We start from the raw sequence: 21,663 nt of genomic DNA, 5'->3' as shown, positions 1-21,663 counted from the left end.
AGAGAGGCGGAGAGAGAGAAGAGAGGGAGAGAGGGAGAGAGGGAGAGAGAGGGAGAGAGGGAGGGAGAGGGAGAGAGAGGGAGGGAGGGAGAGAGAGAGGGAGAGAGAGAGAGGCGGAGAGAGAGAAGGAGAGAGGGAGAGAGGGAGGGAGGGAGAGAGAGAGAGAGGGAGAGAGGGGGAGAGAGGGGGAGGGAGAGAGGGAGAGAAGGAGAGAGGGAGAGAGGGAGGGAGAGAGGGAGAGAAGGAGAGAGGGAGGAAGAGAGGGAGAGAGGGGGGAAGAGAGGGAGAGAGAGAGGGAGAGAGAGAGGGAGAGAGGGAGGGAGAGGGAGAGAGAGGGAGGGAGGGAGAGAGAGAGGGAGAGGGAGAGAGAGAGGTGAAGAGAGAGAGAGAGGCAGAGAGAGAGAGAGAGGCAGAGAGAAGGAGAGAGGGAGAGAGGGAGGGAGGGAGAGAGAGGGGGGGAGAGAGGGGGAGGGAGAGAAGGAGAGAGGGAGAGAGGGAGGGAGGGAGAGAAGGAGAGAGGGAGGAAGAGAGGGAGAGAGGGGGGAAGAGAGGGAGAGAGAGAGGGAGAGAGGGAGGGAGAGAGGGAGAGAGACCTTCCATTCCCTGTTTCGCCCCCTAAATGACTGCGATGGCCGGGGCTGGTCCGGCCGAAGCCAGGAGCCGGGAGCTGCATCCGGGTCTCCCAAGGGGTGCAGGGGCCCAACACTTGGGCCATCACTGCTGCCTCGCAGGGCCTGCATGAGCAGGGAGCCGGATTCTGAAGCAGGGCTGGGACTCGAACCCAGGCCCTCCGACCCGGGATGTGGGCTCGAAGCAGCCTCACGCCTGCTCCCTGCTGCCTCCACCCCAGCTCCGGGTCCTGCCTCTGGCTCCCTGCTGCTGCACAGCCGGGGAAGGCAGCAGGTGCCGCCTTGGGTCTTTGGGTCCCTGCACCCTCTCAGGAGACCTGGAGGGAGCTCCTGGCTCCCGGCTTTGGCCTGGCCCAGCCCCGCCATTGTGAGCATTTGGAGTGAACCAGCAGGTGGAAGCTGTGTGCGTCTGTCTCTCCACCTCTTGAATAAATCAATAAATTTTAAATGTACATTCAAGACATTTTAAAAAGATTTATTTATTGATTTATTTGAAATGCAGAGTTACAGAGAGAGAGAGAGAGAGAGAGAGACTTCCATCCAGGACGCCACTGCTAGGGGATCCCCGGAGTGACCAGACCCACAGAGACGGGGAGCAGGGCGGGGGTGCAGGGAGCTGGGGAGCGAGTGATGTCCTGAGGTTTGTGCCAATGGCTCCGAGCCAGGGTCTGCAGCGCTGGTGGGGACACTGGGCTCCCACCCCCCACACCCCAGGGCTGGGCCTTCCCCGTGTATCCCCTCTGATGTGGGCTCGGGGGCAGACCAGACGGGAAACGCGTGCCGGCCGGTACCTGTCGCCGCCCCCCAGACGCCGTCTTTATAATCGTAGGTGTAGACTCGGTGGTTCACCACCAGCAGCAGGAAGGGCCCAGCGAAATGGGCGGATGTGACTTCCGGCACGCCGACCTGCAAGCAGCACCGTGCTCACGTGACGCCGCCGGCCGTGGCCAGCTGGACACCAGTCCGGGGAGCGGTGCTTGGAGACTCGCACCCCGAGACCGTTCACGCCAGCGAGCGTGGGGTTCTCAGTACCCTTAGATACCCAAGTCCCTGTCTCCTCCAGTGGCGTGGTGCAGTGGGTTCATCCCGCCTCCGATCCCGCTCCCTGCTCTCGCGCCTCCGACGGCCCACGTGCTTGGGGCCCTGCTGCTCACGTGGGAGACCTGGGTGGAGTGTTTTTGGCTCCTGGCTTTGGCCTGGCTCAACCCTGGCTGTTGTGGGCATTTGGGGAGTGAACCAGTGGATGGAAGATCTCTCTACTTTTCAAAGAAGTCATTAAAAAAAAAAAAAGGCAGGTGGAAAGTGGAATTAAAAGATCAGTTAATTTTCATGCAAAAAGTTTTGAAAATCCATGATTTATTTGAAAGGCAGAGTGACAGAGGGAGGGAGAGGGAGAGATGGGGGGGGGGGAGGAAGAGAGAGAGAGAGAAATAAATCTATCTTCTATCCACTGGTTCCTTCCCCAAATGGCTGCAAAAGCCCTGGCTGGCCAGACCAAAACTTCCGGTCTCCCACCTGGGTGGCAGGGACCCAAGCCCTTGGGCCATCACTGCTGCTTTCCCAGGTACATTAGCAGGGAGCTGGATTGGACCTGGAGCAGCCAGGACTCGAACCAGAGCTGCTGTGGCATTTCGGCATCCCAGGCAGTGGCTTGGCCTGCTATGCCACAGCGCCCCCCCCCCCCATGCGACATTCTCTGTAAACTTTCTGAAGACCCCTCGTGGTTCCCCCAGAGGTGACTGATGCCAAGAGTCCTTCCGGTCGGGAAACAGTTACCGCCATGGAGGCAGGGATGGTGAACGGCAGAAGACTGCTCTCGAAGTTATCTCTCGTGAGAAACACTTGCTTCCTGCAAGAAGCGAGAGAGGTGAGAGTTAGGACAGCTTCACGTAAAAAAAAAAAAAAAAAAAAAAAAAAAAAAAAAAAAAAAAAAGGCAGTTACCCTAAGATGGCTCCGTCCAGCACAATTCTGTTTCTGTGGGGGAGCACGCAGGAGTCACTGCTTGTCTATTTCCCGTGACTATAATGTGCTCTTGGTCAGTGTTGTTGGAATAGCGTGGTGGGGACAGCTCTGGCCCAGTGTAAGTCACTGCCTGTGATGCCTGCATCCCGTATCTGAGTCCTAGTTGGAGTCCTAGCAGCTTCACTTTTTTTTTTTAAGATTTATTTATTTATGTGAAAGTCAGAGTTGAGAGAGAGAGAGAGAGAGAAAGTCTTCCATCCACTGGTTCACTCCCCAATTGGCCACAACGGCCAGAGCTGGGCAGGAACCAGGAGCTTTTTCTGGGTATCCCACATGGGTGCAGGGGTCCAAGGACTTGGGCCATCCTGTACTGCTTTCTCAGGCCACAGCAGAGAGCTGGATCGGAAGAGGAACAGCCAGGTCTTGAACCGGCACCCATATGGGATGCCAGCACTTCAGGCCAGGGCATTAACCCACTGTGCCACAGCCCCAGCCCCAGCTGCTTCACTTCTGATCCAGCTCCCTGCTAATGCACCTGGAAAGGAGGCAGCAGGGAGACCAGGATGGAGTTCCAGGTGCCTTTCTTTGGCCTGAACCAGCACAAAAGTTTGGAGAAGAGCAGAATTATGTTTGGATGTAGAAATTGTTTTTTGAAATTCATGCACAGTTTTTAATAATATGTATTTTTGAAGATCCCTCATATTTGCAAGGTGTGGCCATGTCAAAGAAGTTATCTAATATTTACACTAAGTGTAAGGTGAGCTTAGGTTGTGTAATTTATAGGACTCAATCCTGCTATCCTAAGTGGTTTAAGAACCGGAGTATGATATAATGAAGAAAAGCTTTTTCCCTTCATGCAGGAGACTTTTTAAGAAGGGGCCAGCTATCCATGAACATGGTATACCATCTCCTGATCCAGGTCTCCTTCCTCCCTCCCAAGGAAAATGTTGTGGTTTTCAACAGAAAGAAACTATTAAGTAAATTCCTGTGTTGTTTTAAAGTTCTTGTTGCTATCCTGAATGGTATTGTTTTTTATGACTGCCTTTTGCAATTAGTCATGACTGACTTATAACACAGCTGTTGATTTTTTAAAGGTTTACTTTTTATTTGTATTTCTTTGATAGGCGGAGAGGGAGAGACAGAGAAAGGAAGATCTTCCATCCGCTGGTCCACTCCCCAGGTGGCCACAATGGCTGGGGCTGATCCAGACCAAATCAGGAGCCAGGAGCTTCTTCCAGGTCTCCCACAGGTGTAGCAGGGGTCCAAGTACTTGGGCCATCTTCCGCTGCGTTCCCAGGCACATTAACAGGGAGCTGCATCAGAAGTGGAGCATCCAGGACCTGAGCTGGGATGCTGGCATCATAGGCAGTGGCTTAGCCCACTGTGCCACAATGCCAGCTCCAGCTGCTGATTTAAAAAAAAAAATCTTCATTTTGAATGGACACATTGCCATTGCACAGGTGTGTGACCTTGCGGTGTGTGGATACAATGTGCAGTACAGACCCTGCCTCTGCTTGGCTGACTCGCCAACTGGCTACAAAGAGCTACTTGCCGGGCTAGCAAACCTTGTTTCCCTCTTTCTAGCTGTGATGATGGGTCATTTATGTTTCTTTTTCTCATCCTATCCAAAGATGGAAGGAGATGTAACAGGGTTCTGAAGGCATGCCGCAGAATTAGCAGATTCGCGGAGCCGCCGCCTTGGACGACGATGCTGAGCCGTCACGCTGCCTGCCCCGTGTGGTCTCGGGGGTCCCCCTCCTTTCCCAGGCTGTGCCTAGCCACGTCCACCACTCTCCTCCTCCCTTACAGCCTGGCCTCGCTCTCCGAGGTCCTCTCCTCTCTCTTCTGTCTGTCTTGGTTTCTGGAGACAAACAGGGAGTTGGGGTCTCCGTACGCTCCCTTCATCTCTGTCCTCTGCCCTCACTGCCTCCTCAAGCCCCAGTTCCAGGAAATGAACCCCAGGACACGAACCGGTGCCCACATGGGATGCTGGCAGTGCAGGCGGAGGCTTGCCCCGTGTTTTGACCTCTTGACAGCTGTGACCATGACCCTGCGAACGGTGCTCCTTGGGACCTTGCGTGCCTTAGCCTCCAGGTCTCCTAAGTCTCTCTGCTTCCTCTGGCTCCCCTCGAGGGGCTGCCCTTGGAGCACATGACCCTGCTGGGGTGACTGCCCCGAGCCCACAGCCGCTGACACCACGCCACTGGTAGTCACCACCCCCATGCTACCCACCGAGCCCCCGGGCACAGACCGCCCAGGAACGGGGGCGCCCCTGCTTGCTCCTCTCCACTCTTCACAACCCACGGGCCCGTGGTCCTGCCAAGTGGGACCACGTTGGCCTTTTGGCCTGGGCTTTTCCAAGTCCTCTCTGCAAGTCTCCCCTCATCAACACGGCCAGGTTGACATCTTGAATACCAACATGCGTCACAGGTCCCCTCCTTTCCTCCGCGGAAAGCTCAAACACATGTGGCTGCCCCCCCCGACACTGACCCTAGCAAACTCCTATTCATCCCTCAAAACCCAGCTGTGTCATCAACTCCCCAGTGGAACATATCTAAGGGTTTGTTTTTTTTTTTTTTAAGGGTTTCCTCCTCAGCCTCCCCACCCCCAAGTCTGCTTTTCTGAGATTTTTACCAGGTTTTACCATACCCTGTAGGCATTCCTCTGTAGCTGGTTTCAGGACCCCATCCCCAGACACCAAGAGCCACAGTTGTGGGGGGCTGGTCTCTTCTGTAAGATACTGTCATATTTGTACAGAACCTACACGTGTCCTGCGGACTTCGAGTCACCTCTCGATGACACTTAACATGCTAGGTCCATACCTGGTCGACTGCACTGTGTAAGAAACACCAGGAGGGGTGGCGCGGTGGCGCCATGGGTTAAACCCTCCCCCTGCCAGATGGCATCCCATACGGGTGCCGGTTCGAATCCTGGCTGCTCCATTTTCGATCCAGCTCCCCGCTGACGGACTGGGAAAAGCAGCAGAACACGGCCCAAGTGCTGGGGGCCCACACCCACGAGGGAGACCCACAAGAAGCTCCTGGCTCCTGAATTTGGTCTGGTCTAACTGTGGCTGTTGCAACAACCATTTGGGGAGTGAACCAGCGGATGGAAGACCTCTCTCTCTCTTTTTCAAACAAACAAGACAATCATAAGGCCAGTAGAGAGTATGTGTTCACTCCACCGGCAGCTGTGGGTTTTTTGCAATCGTTTTCAATGTGAGGTCAGGGTGGCTCAGCCACGGGTACAGAGGACCACCCCAGCCCTGACCACGGACGCCCCGCAGGCCGGCCGCTAGCAATGCAGGGCGAGGCCGCAACCCCACGCCTGTTTGTTGAATGAGTGCATGAGCGCAACTCTACAATTTCAACACCAGGGTACGTAACGGTGCCAGAAAGGGCTGCTTACCCCAGATACAGCCCTAAGTTCTTGTGGCAAGGGTGCTTAACCAAGCGAGGTGCTGAAGACGAGAAGTACAGGCGGTCCTGGGGGAGGAATCGCGGGATCTTAGCCATGCCGGTGAACGGTAAAACATCCACCAGCCACGCAGAGCCACGCCCCCCCAGAGGACATCGCGCCCAGCCGGGGAGCTCGGGATTGTCACGGGCTTCAGTCAGCGCCGTCTCCTGTTTCGATGCTGTCCCATGGCCGGACGTGGCCGACGGGAGGAGGTGAGGACCGGCCCTCGGGGCCCCTTTGTGTGGATTCTGTCGCTGGCCGGGGACCTACAGCTCACGCCTCCGGATCTTAACTGCTTACTTATAGCTGGCGAGTTCTTTAACAGAGGGGCCGGAGGATAAGGGCTCTCGATGCTAACGCGGCTGGAAGGTGACGGCCGACACCGGGGCCCGCGGTGTGGCAAGGCGGTTCAGCTGCCGCTTGCGATGCCCGCGTCCCGGCTGCCCCCCCTCTGACCCAGCCCCCTGTTAATGCGCCTGGGAGAGCAGCAAAGGGGGCCCAGGGGCTCTGGCTCCAGCTTCCCGCCAATGCAGACCCTGGGAGGCAGCCGCGACGGTGCAGGTAGTCGGGTCCCTGCCCCGCCCCCGCCACGGGAGCCCTGGACGGAGGTCCCAGCACCCAACTTGGGCTCAGCCCAGCCCAGCCCAGCCCCTGCAGTGGTGGGCATTTGCGGTGTGACTGGGAGTTTGCCAGGGGTTCATCTGGGTCTCCCGCGTGGGTGCAGGGGCCCGGGGACTCCGATGCCTTCGCAGGTGCATGAACCGGGAGCTGGATCGGAAGTGGAGCAGCCGGGACTTGAACCGGCGCCCGTATGGGATGCCGGCCCTGCAGCCGGCGGCTCCACCTGCCGCGCCACGGCGCTGGCCCCTAATACAGGAATAGAGAACACGGGACAAGCAGGTGACTGTGTCTCTCGTGTCTGTTAGTAAGCGGGAAGTGCTGACCCCTCCCCGGAAGGGCAGAGGGCTGCAAGGACTGTAAACTCGGAATGCTGTCAGGGCCGGACGGCTGGGGCGGGGTGGGGGCGACCCAGGGGATGAGGGGCTCGCTCTCTCATTACCCTGCTCCCTACGCAGGCACGTACCCCGTCCACTGGTTGTACGACATTGAATACTTTTCCTGTCCTCACCACATGAACGCTAGAGGCAAACCAGAGAGACCCCTGTCAACGCCTACCGCAGGTGCAACACGACCCCCCCCCCCCCGCCCGGGTCGCCTGATGCAGGGAGGGGGAGGGGGAGACACCGGCTCGGCCCGACACTGACCCCGCCCCGCACCTCGCTCGTTCCCGTCGCCCCGCCCGGGGCAGCCTTCCCAGGAGCGCAAGGATCAACCGCTGCTCGGGTCGCCGTGCCCAGTGCCCAGTGCGAGCCCCGGCCACCCTGCTTTGCACGCAGGATCCAGTGAGGGGACGCTGGGGAGCCGGACCCGCCCCACGGACCGACCACCCTCCTTCCCGGGAGCGAAGCCCCACCGGCACAGGGGCTCGGCCCCCATCACCGGGCGGAGCCGCAGGGCCGCCGCCGCCGCCACCAGCAGCATCAACACCGGCATCCCGCTCGGGCTCGGCCCGCCACCAGCGCCCCTCAACCGCCGAGGGGACCGCCGCACAGTATGGGCATGCGCACATCAGCACCTGGGCATGCGCCCATCAATCAGAGCCTGGGCATGCGCACATCAATCGAGCCTGGGCATGCGCAACAGGCCCTCCGCGCGCCGGCTGCGGTTGGAGACTGGGCGCTGCCATCTCTCAGGAACCAAGACACGCCCCCGGGCTTGAGCATGCGCAGTCACTCGCGCGCGCCTAAGTGAAGGCACAAGGTTGTCCTCAAGCTTGCAGAAGCTGCCCTAGGAGCAACACCAGTTTTTCCCGCCAGCTTTTCCCACGACCGCCCACGTGAGCCGCGGTTAACTTGGAGGCCGGAAGAGGTGGAACTAAGGAGGCTCAAGTCCCGCCCCTCTGCTCCGCCGAAGCCCCGTTTCCGCTCTCTCCCAAGGCCACGCCCCACAGGGGCGGTCGGTCTCGGGCCACGCCCCCCTCAGGGGCCGAGGCACGCGCCGGGCGTCACGTGCGCTCTAGCTCGGCGAGGGGAAATGACGCAAGCCCTGCGCGCCGCCAGTATGGCCGGGCCATGGCGGCGGGCACAGGCTACGTGCGTCTGTGGGGCGCTGCGCGGTGCTGGGCACTGAGGCGGCCGCTGCTGGCCGCTGCCGGGGGGCGGGCCCGCACTGCGGCCGGAGCATGGCTGCCCGGAGGCCGGCGGGCCTGGGACGCCTCTGCTCCTTGGGCGCTGTGGGGTCGGGGGCCGGCCACCGTGGGCCAGTGGCGGGGGCTCTGGGAGGCGAACAGCCGCGGCGGGAGCGGCGCCTTCTCGGGCGGCGAGGATGCCTCCGAGGGCGGCTCGGAGGAAGGGGCCGGGGGCTCGGGCGGCGGCGTGGGCGGCGGGGAAGGCCCGGTCATAACGGCGCTCACGCCCATGACGGTCCCGGACGTGTTCCCGCACCTGCCGCTGGTCGCCATCACCCGCAACCCGGTGTTTCCGCGGTTCATCAAGATCATCGAGGTACTGCGAGCCCGCTCCTGGGCCGCGGGTTGGACCGGGGCATCCCCCAGCTAGCACCCGCAGGGTTGGAAACTTTCAGACGCGAAGTTTCTCAGAGTTTCTGGGATTGGAGTCCTTAGTTGTTCGGTTACTTGGTGACCTCAGCCGGGTGCTTTGGGGTTGGGTTCGAGGAGCGGAGTCGGACCCGCCGAGGTCAGGGCTGCCCGGGGTGGGGACGGTAGGAGCGCACCTGCTCTCTCGGATCCTGTTCCCGAAGCGGTCCGCCGGCCCCTGCGGGGACAACGCATTCCGTGTTCTCGCGAGCGGCTCTCGGTGCTTAGGTCCCGGTCATTGTAGGGGACAAAGCGGCCATGCCCGCCTCTGGCTTGTAGTCCTAGCCGGATGGCCGAGGCGGTATAGACGAGAGTGGTAACCACGTTGCAGGGTGTTAGCGGGCACTTCTCCGGGGCGGGCTGGGGGGCGGGTCTCGCGCAGCCGCTGGCCTCGGGGGCGTGCGTGTGCGGAGCGAGCGCCCCGCGCCGAGCGCTGCCCTGCGGGGTGATGCAAGCGGCGGCAAGCCGGGGAAGCCTCCTCTCTCTCCTTATCTGCAGCTGTCTAGGCAAGGTCGCACAGTGAGTCAGCCCTGCACCCACCCCTGTGGGAGGCTAAATAAATACCAAGGATCCCTTCTTGGTGGGGGAGGGGGTGCGCAGGGGGCCGAGGGAGCCGCCTCCAGCTCTCTACCTCGCTGCGGGGGGGGGGGGTCGCTAGTGCAGACCCCACAGCAGCCCCTCTCAGCCACAGCCTCCTGGCCTCGGGACCCCTAGCGCCATCGTCCTCAGCAAGCTGTCCTCCTGGGCCTCTGTCTTCCCAGCTGCAGAATGGGCCGAGTAAGGGCCTCGGAGTTGTTGGTGTTGCCGGGGGGCCGCGTGGACGGGCTTGAGCCCCTGGGCTGCTGTTGGCTGCGTCCCGCCCTGGGGCCTTGGAACCACCTCGGCCCCACCCCGCGCAGCCCCCTGACCCTCGCCCCCAGCTCCGGGTGTTGGCCAGGTGGACGGCTCTCTGGCGCCTGGCGCGCATTGTCACTTCGTAGATAGCGGGCAGGTGCTGGGGTGGGCGGAGGGGAGGGGAGAGGGAGGGGCTGCAGAGTCGCGGAGGTGGACAGCGCCTGTTCCTTCCCCGTGGCTCGCCCCCCCCCCCAGCCCCCATCAGATGCAGACCACAGCCACGGGAGCCCCCCAGCTACAGGCTGAGTGTGCCCAGGAGAGACCGGAGACCCTGGTTCTCCAAGTGGGGTCCCTGGCCAGGCAGCCCTGGCGTCACGGGGGAGCCTGTTTGGAGGTGCAGATTCGCAGGCCCGCAGCCCCCCTGAACCTCAAGCGCGGGGGAGGGGCGGCCGCAGGCAGGGTGGCTCAGTGGGCGGGGCTGGGGGTTCGCGGATGCGTGCAGCGAGAGGGAGCGCGTGGGGGCGGCCTGCGAGCGAGGCGCGGGGACACAGCGGTTTCAGCTCTGAGCGAGGCGCTCTGGTCACTTTCCCGTTTCTGCGTCTGTAGGAAGTGGGGGGGCTCCGGTTTCTGCAGCCCCACCCCCCTTGTTTATTTTCTGGATCCGGGGCTCCGGGTCGTTGGGGTTGGGTTAGCCCAGCCCCGAGGAGCCGCGCGGTGACCGGAGAGGGTGGCTGTCTCGCCAGGTGAAAAACCAGAAACTGGTGGAGCTGTTGAGGAGGAAGGTGCGCCTGGCGCAGCCCTACGTCGGCGTCTTCCTGAAGAGAGATGACAAGTGAGCGCCTCCCCGCCTGCGTGGGGGCCGCCCTGCCCCGGGAGGGGCGCATGGCCGCGGCTGGCCCCCTGGCTCTGCCCGGGATCCCGGTCAGGATTGGGATCGGTGGCGGTCCCGCATCCGGGCCCCAGCGCTGCCCCCGTGTGGCCAACCCCGGGCCTCCTCCCGGTCAGCGCCTGTGTCCAGCACCCTCTCTGTCCCCCAGCAACGAGTCGGACGTGGTGGAGAGCCTGGACGAGATCTACCACACGGGGACGTTCGCCCAGATCCACGAGATGCAGGACCTCGGGGACAAGCTGCGCATGATCGTCACGGGGCACAGGAGGTGCGTGGCCGCCCGGGTCCCGGTGCGTGGGACAGGTGCTGCGGCTGCCGTGCCTGAGCCAGTGGGGTGGAGGAGCCACGTGCGGACAAACCCTGGCGCCCTGGGTCCCCGGGGTCAGGTGCCTCCCACGCGGGGGCAGGGGCCCAAGGGCTTGGGCCGTCCTCCACTGCTTTCCCAGGCGCATTAGCAGGGAGCTGGGCCGGAAGTGGAGCAGCTGGGATGCGAACCGGTGCCGTGGCCACGCGCGAGGGGGACACAGTGTGGCGTCACTGTCATGCGGGAGTGGGGGAGCCCTCCCAAGATGGAGCCCTGGGCGCTCTGGGACGGAGTCCCCACGGCCAGGGTGTGCCTTCACTTGGTGATCGCCGTCCCATTGACCAGGCGGGCTGGGCCGATGGAGTGATGCGGGCTGTGTCTGATGACGTCCAGGAGGTGGTCAGAGTGCGGGGCCTGCGGTCAGGCCGAGGGGGAGGAGAAGGGGGAGGAGGCGGCGGCCATTCTGTAGGACAAGCCTGCGGGAGGTAGCCTGGCCATGGTTAAGGCTGGGGCGGGGGGAGGGGGGTATCCTGTGCTGGAGTACCGAGGGCGGGGCCTCCGGTGGCAGCCCCAGGGGGAGCCCCTGTAATGCACCGCCTACTACTGCGGGGACCCAGGGTGGCGTCTCTCTGGTGGGGCTGGTGTCGAGGGTGGTCTGAGGGCCCACCGCCGCGGCCAGGATCTCCCCGCGGTGCCTAGTTGGGGGAGCCGTGGTCCCAGCTCGGGGAAGCTGCTTCCTCCCGAGGCTCCGGGTGCGCGGCCGGTGAGGATCTTAGTTTTAAGTCTGGAGAAACGGGATCTAACAAGCAGGTAATGCGCGGGGTCTAAAACCAAGGGCAGAGTCCGCGTGAGGGGGGCTGTGAGGGGGCTGGGCGAGCCCCGGGGCGGTGGACAGAAGCCAGCGGGCGGCTGGGTACTGACAAACAGGTGGGCGTGCAGGCCCGGCCAGGTGTGGGCACTGCAGAGCGGCTGTGACGCCCGGAGGGCAGGCGCCGGTGGGCTCCCGTCCCCAGCCGGCCCGGACGCACGCCTGCAGTGGACTGCCCCGGGCTGCCCCCCGGTGGCCGCGGTTACCTTGGAGGCCGGGCCCAGTGGAGGGCGGCTCTGCCCCAGGAGCCTTCGCGCCAGGGCAGTTCCGTTTCCGGTGACCCCGCTGCTGGCTGGCAGAGCCGACGGGGCTCTGCGGGGCTGGCTTCTGTCGCCACTGCTGTCCGTCCGGAGCCCCGGCGCCGTTCGGGTGGGCGGCCTTGCTGCAGGTCAGTGAGGAGAGCTGTCAGCAGCGGCCTGCCGCCCGCCCCCACGTTGCCCCTGCCGCCCAGCCCACCCCCTTCCTCCTAGACCCCAGAGGGCGCCAGCAGGACATCGGCCGAGGGGTGCCCGGTCCCGACCCTCGCCAGAAGTCCGTGGTCATGGGCACGCTCTGACCGTGTCCCCCGGTGACGTCAGATGGTGCCCAGGAGGCGCGCGGTGTCTTGTAGGTCCGTCAGGCAGGAGCCCGCCTTCTCCAGGCTGCCTAGAGATTCTGGTAGAAGTGATTCCTCAGCTGGGTTCAAGAGGCAGGTAGCCGTGGCCAGACCCCGTTCCAGAGCCGGGCGGGCCTCCCCGTGGGGTCCTCCCTCCGGGACGGTTTCTGGTCGTGGAGAGGGTGTGGGCGTTGGGACTGCGAGCTGTCCGGAACTCCGTAGCAACGGAAACTCGGCAGATGTGACGGTTGGCAAGGTCCAGTGTCCTTGTGGATTCGAAGAGCACATGTGGTTGGGGCTGGTTTGGAATATCCAACACAAGTGTGAAGAACAAACTTTCACCGACAAGTTTCAAGTGTTGGGTAGAGGGATTTATGTAGGTCATGTATTTTGCCTTGACTCAGCAGTTTAAATGTATGGTCTTTCATCTGTAAGCCAGTTAAAACAGAACTCTTAATAGTTGCCATGTAGACACACAGTACGTACACACATATTACACATACATTACAGGGTGGAACATTAAGCAGTTTGAGTGATAACTTTTTTTAAGGTTTTTATTTATTTGAGAGAGAGAGGTCTTCCATCCGCTGGTTGACTCCCCAGTTGGCCACAGTTGTCAGAGCTGTGTGGATCCGAAGCCAGGAGCCAGGAGCTGCTTCTGGGTCTCCCACGCGGGTGCAGGGGCCCAAGGACCTGGGCCGTCTTCCACTGCTCTCCCAGGCCACAGCTGAGAGCAGGATTAGAAGTGGAGCAGCCGGGACTCGAACCAGCGCCCGTGTGGGGTGCCCGCTGCGCCACAGCGCTGGCCATAACCGTAGTGACTTTGAAGCACCGGTGAATCGGACACACTTGCCTCATTTACGTTTACCCAGTTAACATTCAGCAGTTACACCCGGCGACTTGAGATGCTGGCGTGAAGTCAGGCTTTATCTGAGTTCAAGTTCAAGTCGCGTTTACGTGGACTCTGGCTCCGTGACGTGAAGCAGAGACCGCAGTGGTCAGCCCGGGCAGCCGGGACCGCTCCTTACCCAGGAAAGCCAGAGCTCAGCTCCCGGGCGGGCCAGGGGACTCGGCTGGGCGTGGGGGAGCCGGCAGTCGCTCCTGCTGCCTCGGGCGCTGGCGAGGCTCTGGGGCGCCTCCCCTAACAGCTCAGCAAGCCGGGGAGACCTGGAGCGAGGCTGACAGGAGCCCACGCGCCGGCAAACCTTGGAGCACTGTGTTGTGGGTGGAGACACCCCAAAGCTCATGGCAACAGGGTTTACCACGGCAGAGACCACACAGGGCGCGGGCGGGGCGGGGCGGGGCGAGCTGACCTGAAGCGCGTGGGGAACCAGCACCCGTCCCGGTCTCTGCGTCCGCCCCAGCTGCAGCGGCCTCGGGACATGGCGCACATCGCCGGGCCCCGGCCCTGAGGCCCTCTGCTTCGTGACCGCGCGAGACTGACGCGTCCTCCGCCCGTCTCGGAACCTGGGGTCCCGCTCTGTCCTGGGCCGCGCGCGGCAGCCGCAGCCCCCAGCTCCGAGCCAGCGGTACCTCTGGTGTGCGCAGTAGCTGAGCCGGGCACTTAGCAGTGTTACACGTGTTGCGGCTTGGAGTAGCGTCCTTGTCGCAGAGAGGTGGGTGTGGGGCTCCCATCCGAATCCTCCAACAGCCGGGAGCTCCCACAGGGCTGCAGCGACCCAGGCGCTTGGGCCTTCCCTGCTGCCTGCCAGGGTGTGGCTGGGCCGGGAGCCGGAGCTGGGTGCTCGGGTGTGGGCTGCAGAAGCCTGGCGCTCGCGGGCTTCGCAGTTGGCGGTGTCCCCGGGCCGTGGTGCCGGCGTCCGCCTAGGTGCACCTGCGTTTCCCCGTGGGGTCTGTGCCCGTCACTGGTGCACCGTCCCTGGGGTCCCTAATCCCTCTACACCCCACGCTGCCCCTGCTGGTTACCCCCACGATCAGTGTGCGAGGTCAGCCTGGGGTTGACGCCTCGGGTGGTCCCCTGGAGCGCTGGGCCCCGCGTGCTGTGACCGGGTTGTGGGCAGCGTGACAGGCTCAGAGAAGCCCTCGTGCACATCGGGTTTGGGGCCCTGCTCTGGGCTCTCAGCACAGGGGGGCGGTGGCCTCCGCCCGGGTCAGCGTGGACACGGGCCAGGCCCCCGCAGCCGCCACCCAAGCGGGAGGCCACGGGTGTGAGGTGGCCAGGGAGGGAGCCCAGGGTGGGCCCAGGGCCTGTGACAGTCAAGCCTCTCACTGTTGCTTGTCTGTGACACGGCGTCCGCAGAGGGCGCCAGGGTGGTCGCAGAACGTGTGTGAGCCCCAGGGTGCGGGCACCCAGTGCAGCCCCCGTGCGTGCTCCGCCCCCAGGGTCCGCATCAGCCGGCAGCTGGAGGTGGAGCCCGAGGAGGCGGAGCCCGAGAGCAAGCAGAAGGGGCGCCGGAAGCCCAAGCGGGGCAAGAAGGAGGTGGAGGCCGAGGCGGAGGCGGGGCTGGCGGTGGAGCCGGCGGCCGGGCCAGGCGAGGTGCTCATGGTGGAGGTGGAGAACGTAGTGCACCAGGACTTCCAGGTCACGGAGGAGGTGAAGGTGAGCCGGCCCGGGACACTGCCCGCGCGTGGGCCGGGTCGGCCTCCAGCTCCTTCCGCAGGGCTTGGCGCCCACAGTGCAGGGGGCGACGCCCACACGCGCACGGTCCCTGGCCGCTGACCCCCAGGACTGCCCCTGGCCTCGCCGTGGCCATGTCCCCGGTGCCCACGTGAGCGGCCCTCTGTCTCTGGGGAGCCCGGATGAGGCTGAGCGGGCGGGCGTCGGCCAGGAGGCTGGGGCCGGAGGGCAGGGGGAAGCTCGCCCAGGGCCTCCCAGTCTCCTTGGTCTCCAAGGTCATCCTTGGCCAGGGCCGAGAGGCAGGGAGTTGGGGGCTCCGGGGCCGCCGTGACCCGCCGTGGCCTCCCCCGGCTAGGCCCTGACCGCTGAAATCGTGAAGACCATCCGGGACATCATCGCCTTGAACCCGCTCTACAGGTCGGTGCCCCACCCCGGCTGGGCGGGGGCTCCCTGGGGTGGCGGGCGGGCGGGGCAGCGGACCCCAGGGTCGCCCTGTGGTGCGTGTGCCCGCAGAGAGTCGGTGCTGCAGATGATGCAGGCGGGCCAGAGGGTGGTGGACAACCCCATCTACCTGAGCGACATGGGCGCCGCGCTCACGGGCGCCGAGTCCCACGAGCTGCAGGACGTGCTGGAGGAGGCCAACGTGAGTGCGGGGCCGAGGTCCCTGGGGAGGGGAGCCCAGCCCGCGCGCCGGGGTGCCCGCCCCCCGCCGCACGAGGCCGACCCTGGCCGCTCTCCCCCCCCCCGCCCTCGGCAGATCCCCAAGCGGCTGTACAAGGCCCTGTCGCTGCTGAAGAAGGAGTTCGAGCTCAGCAAGCTGCAGCAGCGCCTGGGGCGCGAGGTGAGGCACACCTGGCGGGCAGTGCCGCGGGGCGCCCTGCGGTTCCAGTCCCGGCTGCCCCGCTTCCGGTCCGGCTCCCTGCGCGTGCGCCTGGGAGGCCGCGGAGTGCTGGGGCCCCGCCCCCGGTGTGGACCCCTGGATGTGCCCGCGGTGGGTGGTGGGCCTTGTTCCTCGTGGCGCGGCCGCTCTTCCCCGCGGTGGGCAGTGGTCCCGGGGCGTGGCCGCTCCTCCCCGCCGTGGGCGGTGGGCGGTGGGCAGTGGTCCCCGGGGCGTGGCCGCTCCTCCCCGCGGTGGGCGGTGGGCAATGGTCCCCGGGGTGCGGCCGCTCCTCACCACAGTGGGCAGTGGTCCCCGGGGCGTGGCCACGCCTCCCGGTGGGCGGTGCCCCTGGCTGAGCCCGCGCCTGCGCAGGTGGAGGAGAAGATCAAGCAGACGCACCGCAGGTACCTGCTGCAGGAGCAGCTGAAGATCATCAAGAAGGAGCTGGGCCTGGAGAAGGAGGACAAGGACGCCATCGAGGAGCGCTTCCGCGAGCGCCTGGCGCGCCTGGCCGTGCCCAAGCACGTGATGGACGTGGTGGACGAGGAGCTGAGCAAGCTGGGCCTGCTGGACAACCACTCGTCGGAGTTCAAGTGAGCCGGGGCCGGGCAGCCGGGCGGGCGTCCCCCGGGGCCCCGCGGGCTCAGCGCCGGCCGTGTGCTCTGGCAGCGTCACCCGCAACTACCTGGACTGGCTCACGTCCATCCCGTGGGGCAAGCAGAGCGACGAGAACCTGGACCTGGCGCGGGCGCGGGCCGTGCTGGAGGAGGACCACTACGGCATGGACGACGTCAAGAAGCGCATCCTGGTGAGGGGCGGGGCGCCCGGGGCCGAGGCGCGGGGAGCGCGCCCGCCGGGCCTGCGGGCCGCACTGAGCCGCCGCGCCCTGCCCGCAGGAGTTCATCGCCGTGAGCCAGCTCCGCGGCTCCACGCAGGGCAAGATCCTGTGCTTCTACGGCCCGCCCGGCGTGGGCAAGACCAGCATCGCCCGCTCCATCGCCCGCGCCCTCAACCGGGAGTACTTCCGCTTCAGCGTGGGGGGCATGACGGACGTGGCCGAGATCAAGGGGCACAGGTGGGCCTGGGGGCCCCGGGGGAGAGGGCGGGCCTCGGCACTGGGACCCCCAGGCCGTCTCAGCTGGTCCGGGTCGGGGTCAGCCCCCCAGGGAGCAGGCAGCCACAGGCGGGGCTTCCTCCTGGGCCACGCCTGGCTTCGTTTCTGAAGCTTTATCCGAGTATTTATTTAAAAGGGAGAGAGCTCACTTCCCAAATGCCTGTAGCCAGGAGCCAGGAGCCACATCCGGGCCTCCTCCGTGGGTGCGGGAGCTGGACTGGGAGCAGAGCAGCCGGGACTCGAGCCGGGGCTCGGCTCTGGGCTGCGGGCTCCCCAGGCAGCGGCTTCCCCTGCCGCGCGGTGCCAGCCCCGGACGGCGGTGCCTGAACGGTGGCCGTGGCCCGGGTCTGCCTGCACGCCTGGTAGAGATCCGAGTCTGCAATCCCAGAGCCGGGCCGTGGCCGCACAGTCCTGACCCTCGAGGGGAGCCCCTGGCAGGTGGGGGTCAGCTGGCTCGGGGCCTCTGAGCAGGGGACCCTGCGCAGTGCTGGGAGGGGACGCACAGGCAGGCAGCGTTGGGGCTTGGTGTGGCGGCCCAGCCGGCAATGTGCGGCCGTCTGTCTGGATTCCTGAGACGAGGACAAGGACAAGGACGGGCGGCTGCCGGGGATCAGGGAAGGCAGCCCTGTGACCCCCGCTCCCCGCCTCACTGCGCCCCAGCCCCACGGCCCTCGTGGCTGCTGCTGTGCTCCGCCGGCCCGGGCCTACCCCAGGGCCCTTCCCCGTGCTGCGCCCGCTCTTCTGCAGACCCGAGTAGCCCTCTTCAGTGAACGTGTGCCGCTGCACTCCCCAAAGGCCCGCCACTCCAGGACTGGGGGAGGCGGAAGCCAGGCGCCGGAGCTCCATCTGGGCTCCCAGGCGGGTCCCAGGGGGCTTTCCCGGGGGACGCGCACGTCCCTACGAGGCCACCACCCCCACAGCTGGCCGAGCCCTGACTCGTGACCCCGGCCTTGTGTTTGGCACGAGGGCCACTGGGCTGGCAGGGCAGGTAGCGCCGCGGCGTGTGGCCGCCTCGTGTGGCCAGGGCCCTGGGCCTGCCCTCCCCTGCCCCCACCTCCTGCCTTTTGGCTGGGCCTCAGGGGGACGGACTCGGGGGCTCCCCAGGCGGGCCGTGACCTCCGTGCCCCCTGCAGGCGGACCTACGTGGGGGCCATGCCCGGCAAGATCATCCAGTGCCTGAAGAAGACCAAGACGGAGAACCCGCTGATCCTCATTGACGAGGTGCGCCGCCGGCTCCGGGGCGCCCCCCCCCCCCCCCCCGCGGGCCTGGCGCTGACGGCACCCGCGTCCTTCTCCCAGGTGGACAAGATTGGCCGGGGCTACCAGGGGGACCCGTCGTCGGCGCTGCTGGAGCTGCTGGACCCGGAGCAGAACGCCAACTTCCTGGACCACTACCTGGACGTGCCCGTGGACCTGTCCAAGGTGAGCGCCCGGCGCCCGGCCCCCAGCCCGCGGGGAGGGGGCGGCCCTGTGCCTAGCCGCCCGCCCGCCCCCAGGTGCTGTTCATCTGCACGGCCAACATCACGGAGACCATCCCCGAGCCGCTGCGGGACCGCATGGAGATGATCAACGTGTCGGGCTACGTGGCGCAGGAGAAGCTGGCCATCGCCGAGGTGGGCACGCAGGGGCTGCTGGGAGCCCTGGACAGGGAGTGACCCCAGTGTCCCCCGTCAGCAGGACCACGTGGCAGTGGTGGCCTCTGACTGTCCCCCTCCCGCCTCCAGTAGCAGCGGCCCCACGACAGGTCAAGCCCCGGGGAGCCAGGCTGGGGTCCCTCCTGGAGGAAGTGACACATGGCGCACAGGGCACCCAAGGCCATGCGCCTCCCCTCCCAGTCCTGACCCCGGGGGCCGGAGCCCCAGCCGCTCACGTGCTCCCCCCCCCCCCGCAGCGGTACCTGGTGCCGCAGGCCCGCGCCCTGTGTGGCCTGGACGAGAGCAAGGCCAAGCTGTCCTCGGACGTGCTGACGCTGCTCATCAGGCAGTACTGCCGCGAGAGCGGCGTGCGCAACCTGCAGAAGCAGGTGGAGAAGGTGAGCGCCCCCCACAGCCCCCCGCACGGCCCGGGCCGCCCCCACAGCTGCCCCTGCACGGCCCCCGCAGCCCCCCGCACGGCCCGGGCCGCCCCCACAGTTGCCCCTGCACGGCCCCCACAGCCCCCGCACGGCCCCCCCAGCCCCCCGCACGGCCCGGGCCGCCCCCACAGCTGCCCCTGCCGCAGGTGCTGCGCAAGTCGGCCTACAAGATCGTGAGTGGCGAGGCCGACTCTGTGGAGGTGACGCCCGAGAACCTGCAGGACTTCGTGGGGAAGCCCGTGTTCACGGTGGACCGCATGTACGACGTGACGCCGCCCGGCGTGGTCATGGGCCTGGCCTGGACGGCCATGGGTGAGCGCGGGGCGGGGCGGCGGCGGCCTCGGGCGGGGCGGGGCCGTGGCCCTGGGCCTGGGGCTCACTGCGCGTGCCTCTCCCAGGGGGCTCCACGCTGTTTGTGGAGACGTCGCTGAGGCGGCCGCCCGACCCCGAGGGCAAGGGGGACAAGGACGGCAGCCTGGAGGTGACGGGGCAGCTGGGGGAGGTGATGCGGGAGAGCGCCAGCATCGCCTACACCTTCGCCAGGGCCTTCCTCATGCAGCGCGAGCCGGCCAACCGCTGCCTGGTGACGTCGCACATCCACCTGCACGTGCCCGAGGTGAGGCCCCGCCCCGCGCTGAGGCCACGCCCCCGCACCCCAGCCCGCCCGCAGCCGCCAACCCGCGCCTCCCCGCAGGGCGCCACCCCCAAGGACGGCCCGAGCGCCGGCTGCACCATCGTCACGGCGCTGCTGTCGCTGGCCATGCAGAGGCCCGTGCGGCAGAACCTGGCCATGACCGGGGAGGTCTCGCTCACGGGCAAGATCCTGCCGGTGGGCGGCATCAAGGAGAAGACGATCGCGGTGAGCGCGGGCCCGGGGGCGGGCGGGGCCCTGGCCTCCCTCCCGGCCGGGTGCGGGCGCCCCCACGAGCTGTCCCTCCCCTCCCCCCCCCCCAGGCCAAGCGCGCCGGCGTGACGTGCGTGGTGCTGCCGGCCGAGAACAGGAAGGACTTCCACGACCTGGCGCCCTTCATCACGGAGGGCCTGGAGGTGCACTTCGCCGAGCACTACCGCGACATCTTCGCCATCGCCTTCCCGGAGCCGCGGTGACGGCGGCCCCCGCGCGGGCTGGGGGCTGCGGGCGGGGTGGGGGCTACGACCGAATCAGTGTGGCGTGTGCGCTATTTAATTGCAATAAAGATGGTTTCCAGTACGGCGCCCGCTCGCCTCCCTGCCCCCCCCCCCCCATGAACACGCAGACACGGGCTTCGCGCACTCGTTTATTGGGGGGCGGGCGGGGCTCAGTCCTTCTTGGCGGCCGCCTTGCGCATGGCGGCCAGCACGCTGCTCAGCTCCTCGCGCTTCCTCTTGGCGCGGATGTGCGTGCCCACCTGCGGTCAGAGCGGGGCCGTCAGCGCCGCGGCCGGCGGGCGCGCCCCCCCCCCCCCGCCGGGTCGGCCGCCCCCGCCCCCCCTACCCTCTTCTTGATGAACTTGAGCGCCCGCTTGTCCTTGGACACCTTGAGCAGCTCCATGGCGCGGCGCTCGTAGGGGGCGAAGCCGCACACCTCCCGGATCATGTCCCGCACGAACTTGGTGTGCTTGGTGAGGCGCTGCGGGGCGGGGCGGGGGCGGCGTCAGGGCGCGGGCCGGGGACCCCCTCCCGCCCCCGCGGGCCCGGGTTCGAGTCCCCCTGCCCCGGCCGCGCGGGGAGCGGCCCAGCGCCCGGACCCGCAACGCACACAGCACCGCCCGCCCCCACGGCCGCCGGGGCCGCCGGGGCTGTCCCCGCACACCGGACCCGCCGCTCCAGGCCGCAGCCGGCCCGCGCTGGCCACTGGACCCGAGACCCGGCACCCGCGGCCCGGCCCAGCCCAGCCCAGCTCCCCGCAGCCCGGCCCCAGCCCCGACCCCCGTGTCCTCGGGCCGGCTCCCGCCTCCCCGCACTCACCCCGCGCCGGCGGCTGTGCCTCGGCTTGCTCACGTTCTTGGTCACCTTGTGGCCCTTGTTGAGGCCCACGGCCATGGGGTAGCGCAGGGCCATGGCTGCGGGGGGAGAGTCGGAGTGAGCCCCAGCTCGGGCCCCGCCGCCGCTCAGAGCACCACGCCCCGACCCTGCCGGCCGCGCCCGCCGCTCCGGCCGCCTCCCGCCCCGCGCGCAGAGCCTAGAACTCCCGATGCCGAAGGATCTCAGCGCCCAGAGAACCACCCTACCTGCAGCTTTCCGATGGCGGCCGGGGCGGAAGGAACGGCGCCGCACGGAACTCTGGGATACCTACCCACACCGCCACCTGCGGGCTAGAGCGGTGAGGGCGGCGCGCGCTCCCCCTGGCGGCTGGAGGAGTCCCTGGCAGGGACACTGAGCATGCGCATGACTCCAGCGCGCCCGAGACTGGCATTTGGAGGGCGGGGCTGTCACTGAGGCTCCGCCCCCTGTTGGTGCGTTAACAGTTCGAATCCCACATCGGCCGTTTGTTGGCCGACTCTGCGCCACAAGAGGATTTTCATCATCCTATGGGGGGGCTCACTCTGGGGCCGTCTGAGGAAGGGGGGTTGTACTGCCCCCTGGTGGCTTTAGGCGGTGCAGGGATGGGCACTCACAAGGCAGCCAGCGCTAACAGCCGATGGCTACTCTCTCAGTAGGGGCACTGGAAGAGGGAGTGTCGGCTTTCAATTCACCAACAACGGTCACAGCTGGCGTGCAGGCACAGCCCACACCTGCGGTGTCGGCATCCCAGCTCCCGCCGCCGATGTCCCCTAAGCTCTCTGTCGTGGCCTGCAGAACGGGGGGTGGTGGCACCGAGCCTGGGGTTGGGGCCGGCGC

General features: G+C 66.1%; 3 protein-coding genes across 11 annotated transcripts in view; 1 reads left to right on the top strand and 2 right to left on the bottom strand.

Moving 5' to 3' along the window:
• CATSPERD (cation channel sperm associated auxiliary subunit delta) overlaps positions 1-7,690 on the bottom strand; it is a 29,330-nt gene extending 21,640 nt beyond the window's left edge. For 6 of the 7 annotated variants that reach the window (XM_070058697.1, XM_070058699.1, XM_070058703.1 and 3 more), the window contains exons 1-5: positions 7,526-7,689; positions 7,136-7,190; positions 6,001-6,077; positions 2,406-2,478; positions 1,421-1,535 (exon numbers count right to left, since the gene is read on the bottom strand). In XM_070058697.1, the coding sequence (XP_069914798.1) occupies positions 1,421-1,535; positions 2,406-2,478; positions 6,001-6,077; positions 7,136-7,190; positions 7,526-7,605 (400 nt within the window). In that variant the 5' untranslated portion in view covers positions 7,606-7,689. Of the gene's footprint in view, positions 1-1,420; positions 1,536-2,405; positions 2,479-6,000; positions 6,078-7,135; positions 7,191-7,525 lie in introns of all 7 variants that reach the window. The other variant, XM_070058701.1, reaches the window with a different exon arrangement.
• A 271-nt stretch (positions 7,691-7,961) lies between these two features.
• On the top strand, positions 7,962-20,053 carry LONP1 (lon peptidase 1, mitochondrial). Of its 2 annotated transcripts, none has more exons than XM_070058696.1 (18): positions 7,962-7,980; positions 10,285-10,373; positions 10,579-10,698; positions 14,541-14,757; positions 15,131-15,192; positions 15,289-15,418; positions 15,533-15,616; positions 16,028-16,248; positions 16,325-16,463; positions 16,552-16,730; positions 17,903-17,990; positions 18,069-18,191; positions 18,266-18,382; positions 18,661-18,801; positions 18,990-19,155; positions 19,242-19,459; positions 19,538-19,702; positions 19,798-20,053. In XM_070058696.1, the coding sequence occupies exons 3-18, from the start codon at positions 10,649-10,651 to the stop codon at positions 19,948-19,950; spliced, it is 2,253 nt and encodes a 750-aa protein (XP_069914797.1). In that variant the 5' UTR covers positions 7,962-7,980; positions 10,285-10,373; positions 10,579-10,648; the 3' UTR covers positions 19,951-20,053. The 2 variants fall into 2 exon arrangements, with proteins under 2 accessions (XP_069914797.1, XP_069914796.1); XM_070058695.1 differs by lacking the exon at positions 7,962-7,980 and adding an exon at positions 8,160-8,615.
• Positions 20,054-20,107: 54 nt separating this feature from the next.
• Positions 20,108-21,191, bottom strand: RPL36 (ribosomal protein L36). 2 transcript variants are annotated; one of them, XM_070058710.1, is made up of 4 exons: positions 21,054-21,191; positions 20,791-20,885; positions 20,318-20,452; positions 20,108-20,231 (listed from the first exon to the last, which is right to left on the bottom strand). In XM_070058710.1, the coding sequence occupies exons 2-4, from the start codon at positions 20,881-20,883 to the stop codon at positions 20,142-20,144; spliced, it is 318 nt and encodes a 105-aa protein (XP_069914811.1). In that variant the 5' UTR covers positions 20,884-20,885; positions 21,054-21,191; the 3' UTR covers positions 20,108-20,141. The 2 variants fall into 2 exon arrangements, with proteins under 2 accessions (XP_069914811.1, XP_069914812.1); XM_070058711.1 differs by lacking the exon at positions 21,054-21,191 and having other exon boundaries at positions 20,791-21,008.
• Between the last annotated feature and the right edge of the window lie 472 nt (positions 21,192-21,663).

This window comes from Oryctolagus cuniculus, chromosome 16 (genome assembly GCF_964237555.1).
Source record: "Oryctolagus cuniculus chromosome 16, mOryCun1.1, whole genome shotgun sequence".
Lineage (NCBI taxonomy): Eukaryota > Metazoa > Chordata > Mammalia > Lagomorpha > Leporidae > Oryctolagus > Oryctolagus cuniculus.
The sequence above is the reverse complement of the archived record's forward strand: the minus strand, read 5'-3'. Positions and strand labels throughout refer to the sequence as shown.

Excerpts from the sequence above, each read along its gene's own strand:
- LONP1 (XM_070058695.1), top strand. The coding sequence starts at position 8,184 with ATGGCGGCGGGCACAGGCTACGTGCGTCTGTGGGGCGCTGCGCGGTGC. Across the intron at positions 15,617-16,027 it reads AGCAGCGCCTGGGGCGCGAG|GTGGAGGAGAAGATCAAGCA; the intron begins GTGAGGCACACC and ends GCGCCTGCGCAG. Across the intron at positions 17,991-18,068 it reads CGCTGATCCTCATTGACGAG|GTGGACAAGATTGGCCGGGG; the intron begins GTGCGCCGCCGG and ends TCCTTCTCCCAG.
- RPL36 (XM_070058710.1), bottom strand. The coding sequence starts at position 20,883 with ATGGCCCTGCGCTACCCCATGGCCGTGGGCCTCAACAAGGGCCACAAG. Across the intron at positions 20,453-20,790 it reads GGCACAGCCGCCGGCGCGGG|CGCCTCACCAAGCACACCAA; the intron begins GTGAGTGCGGGG and ends CCCGCCCCGCAG. Across the intron at positions 20,232-20,317 it reads TCAAGTTCATCAAGAAGAGG|GTGGGCACGCACATCCGCGC; the intron begins GTAGGGGGGGCG and ends CTCTGACCGCAG.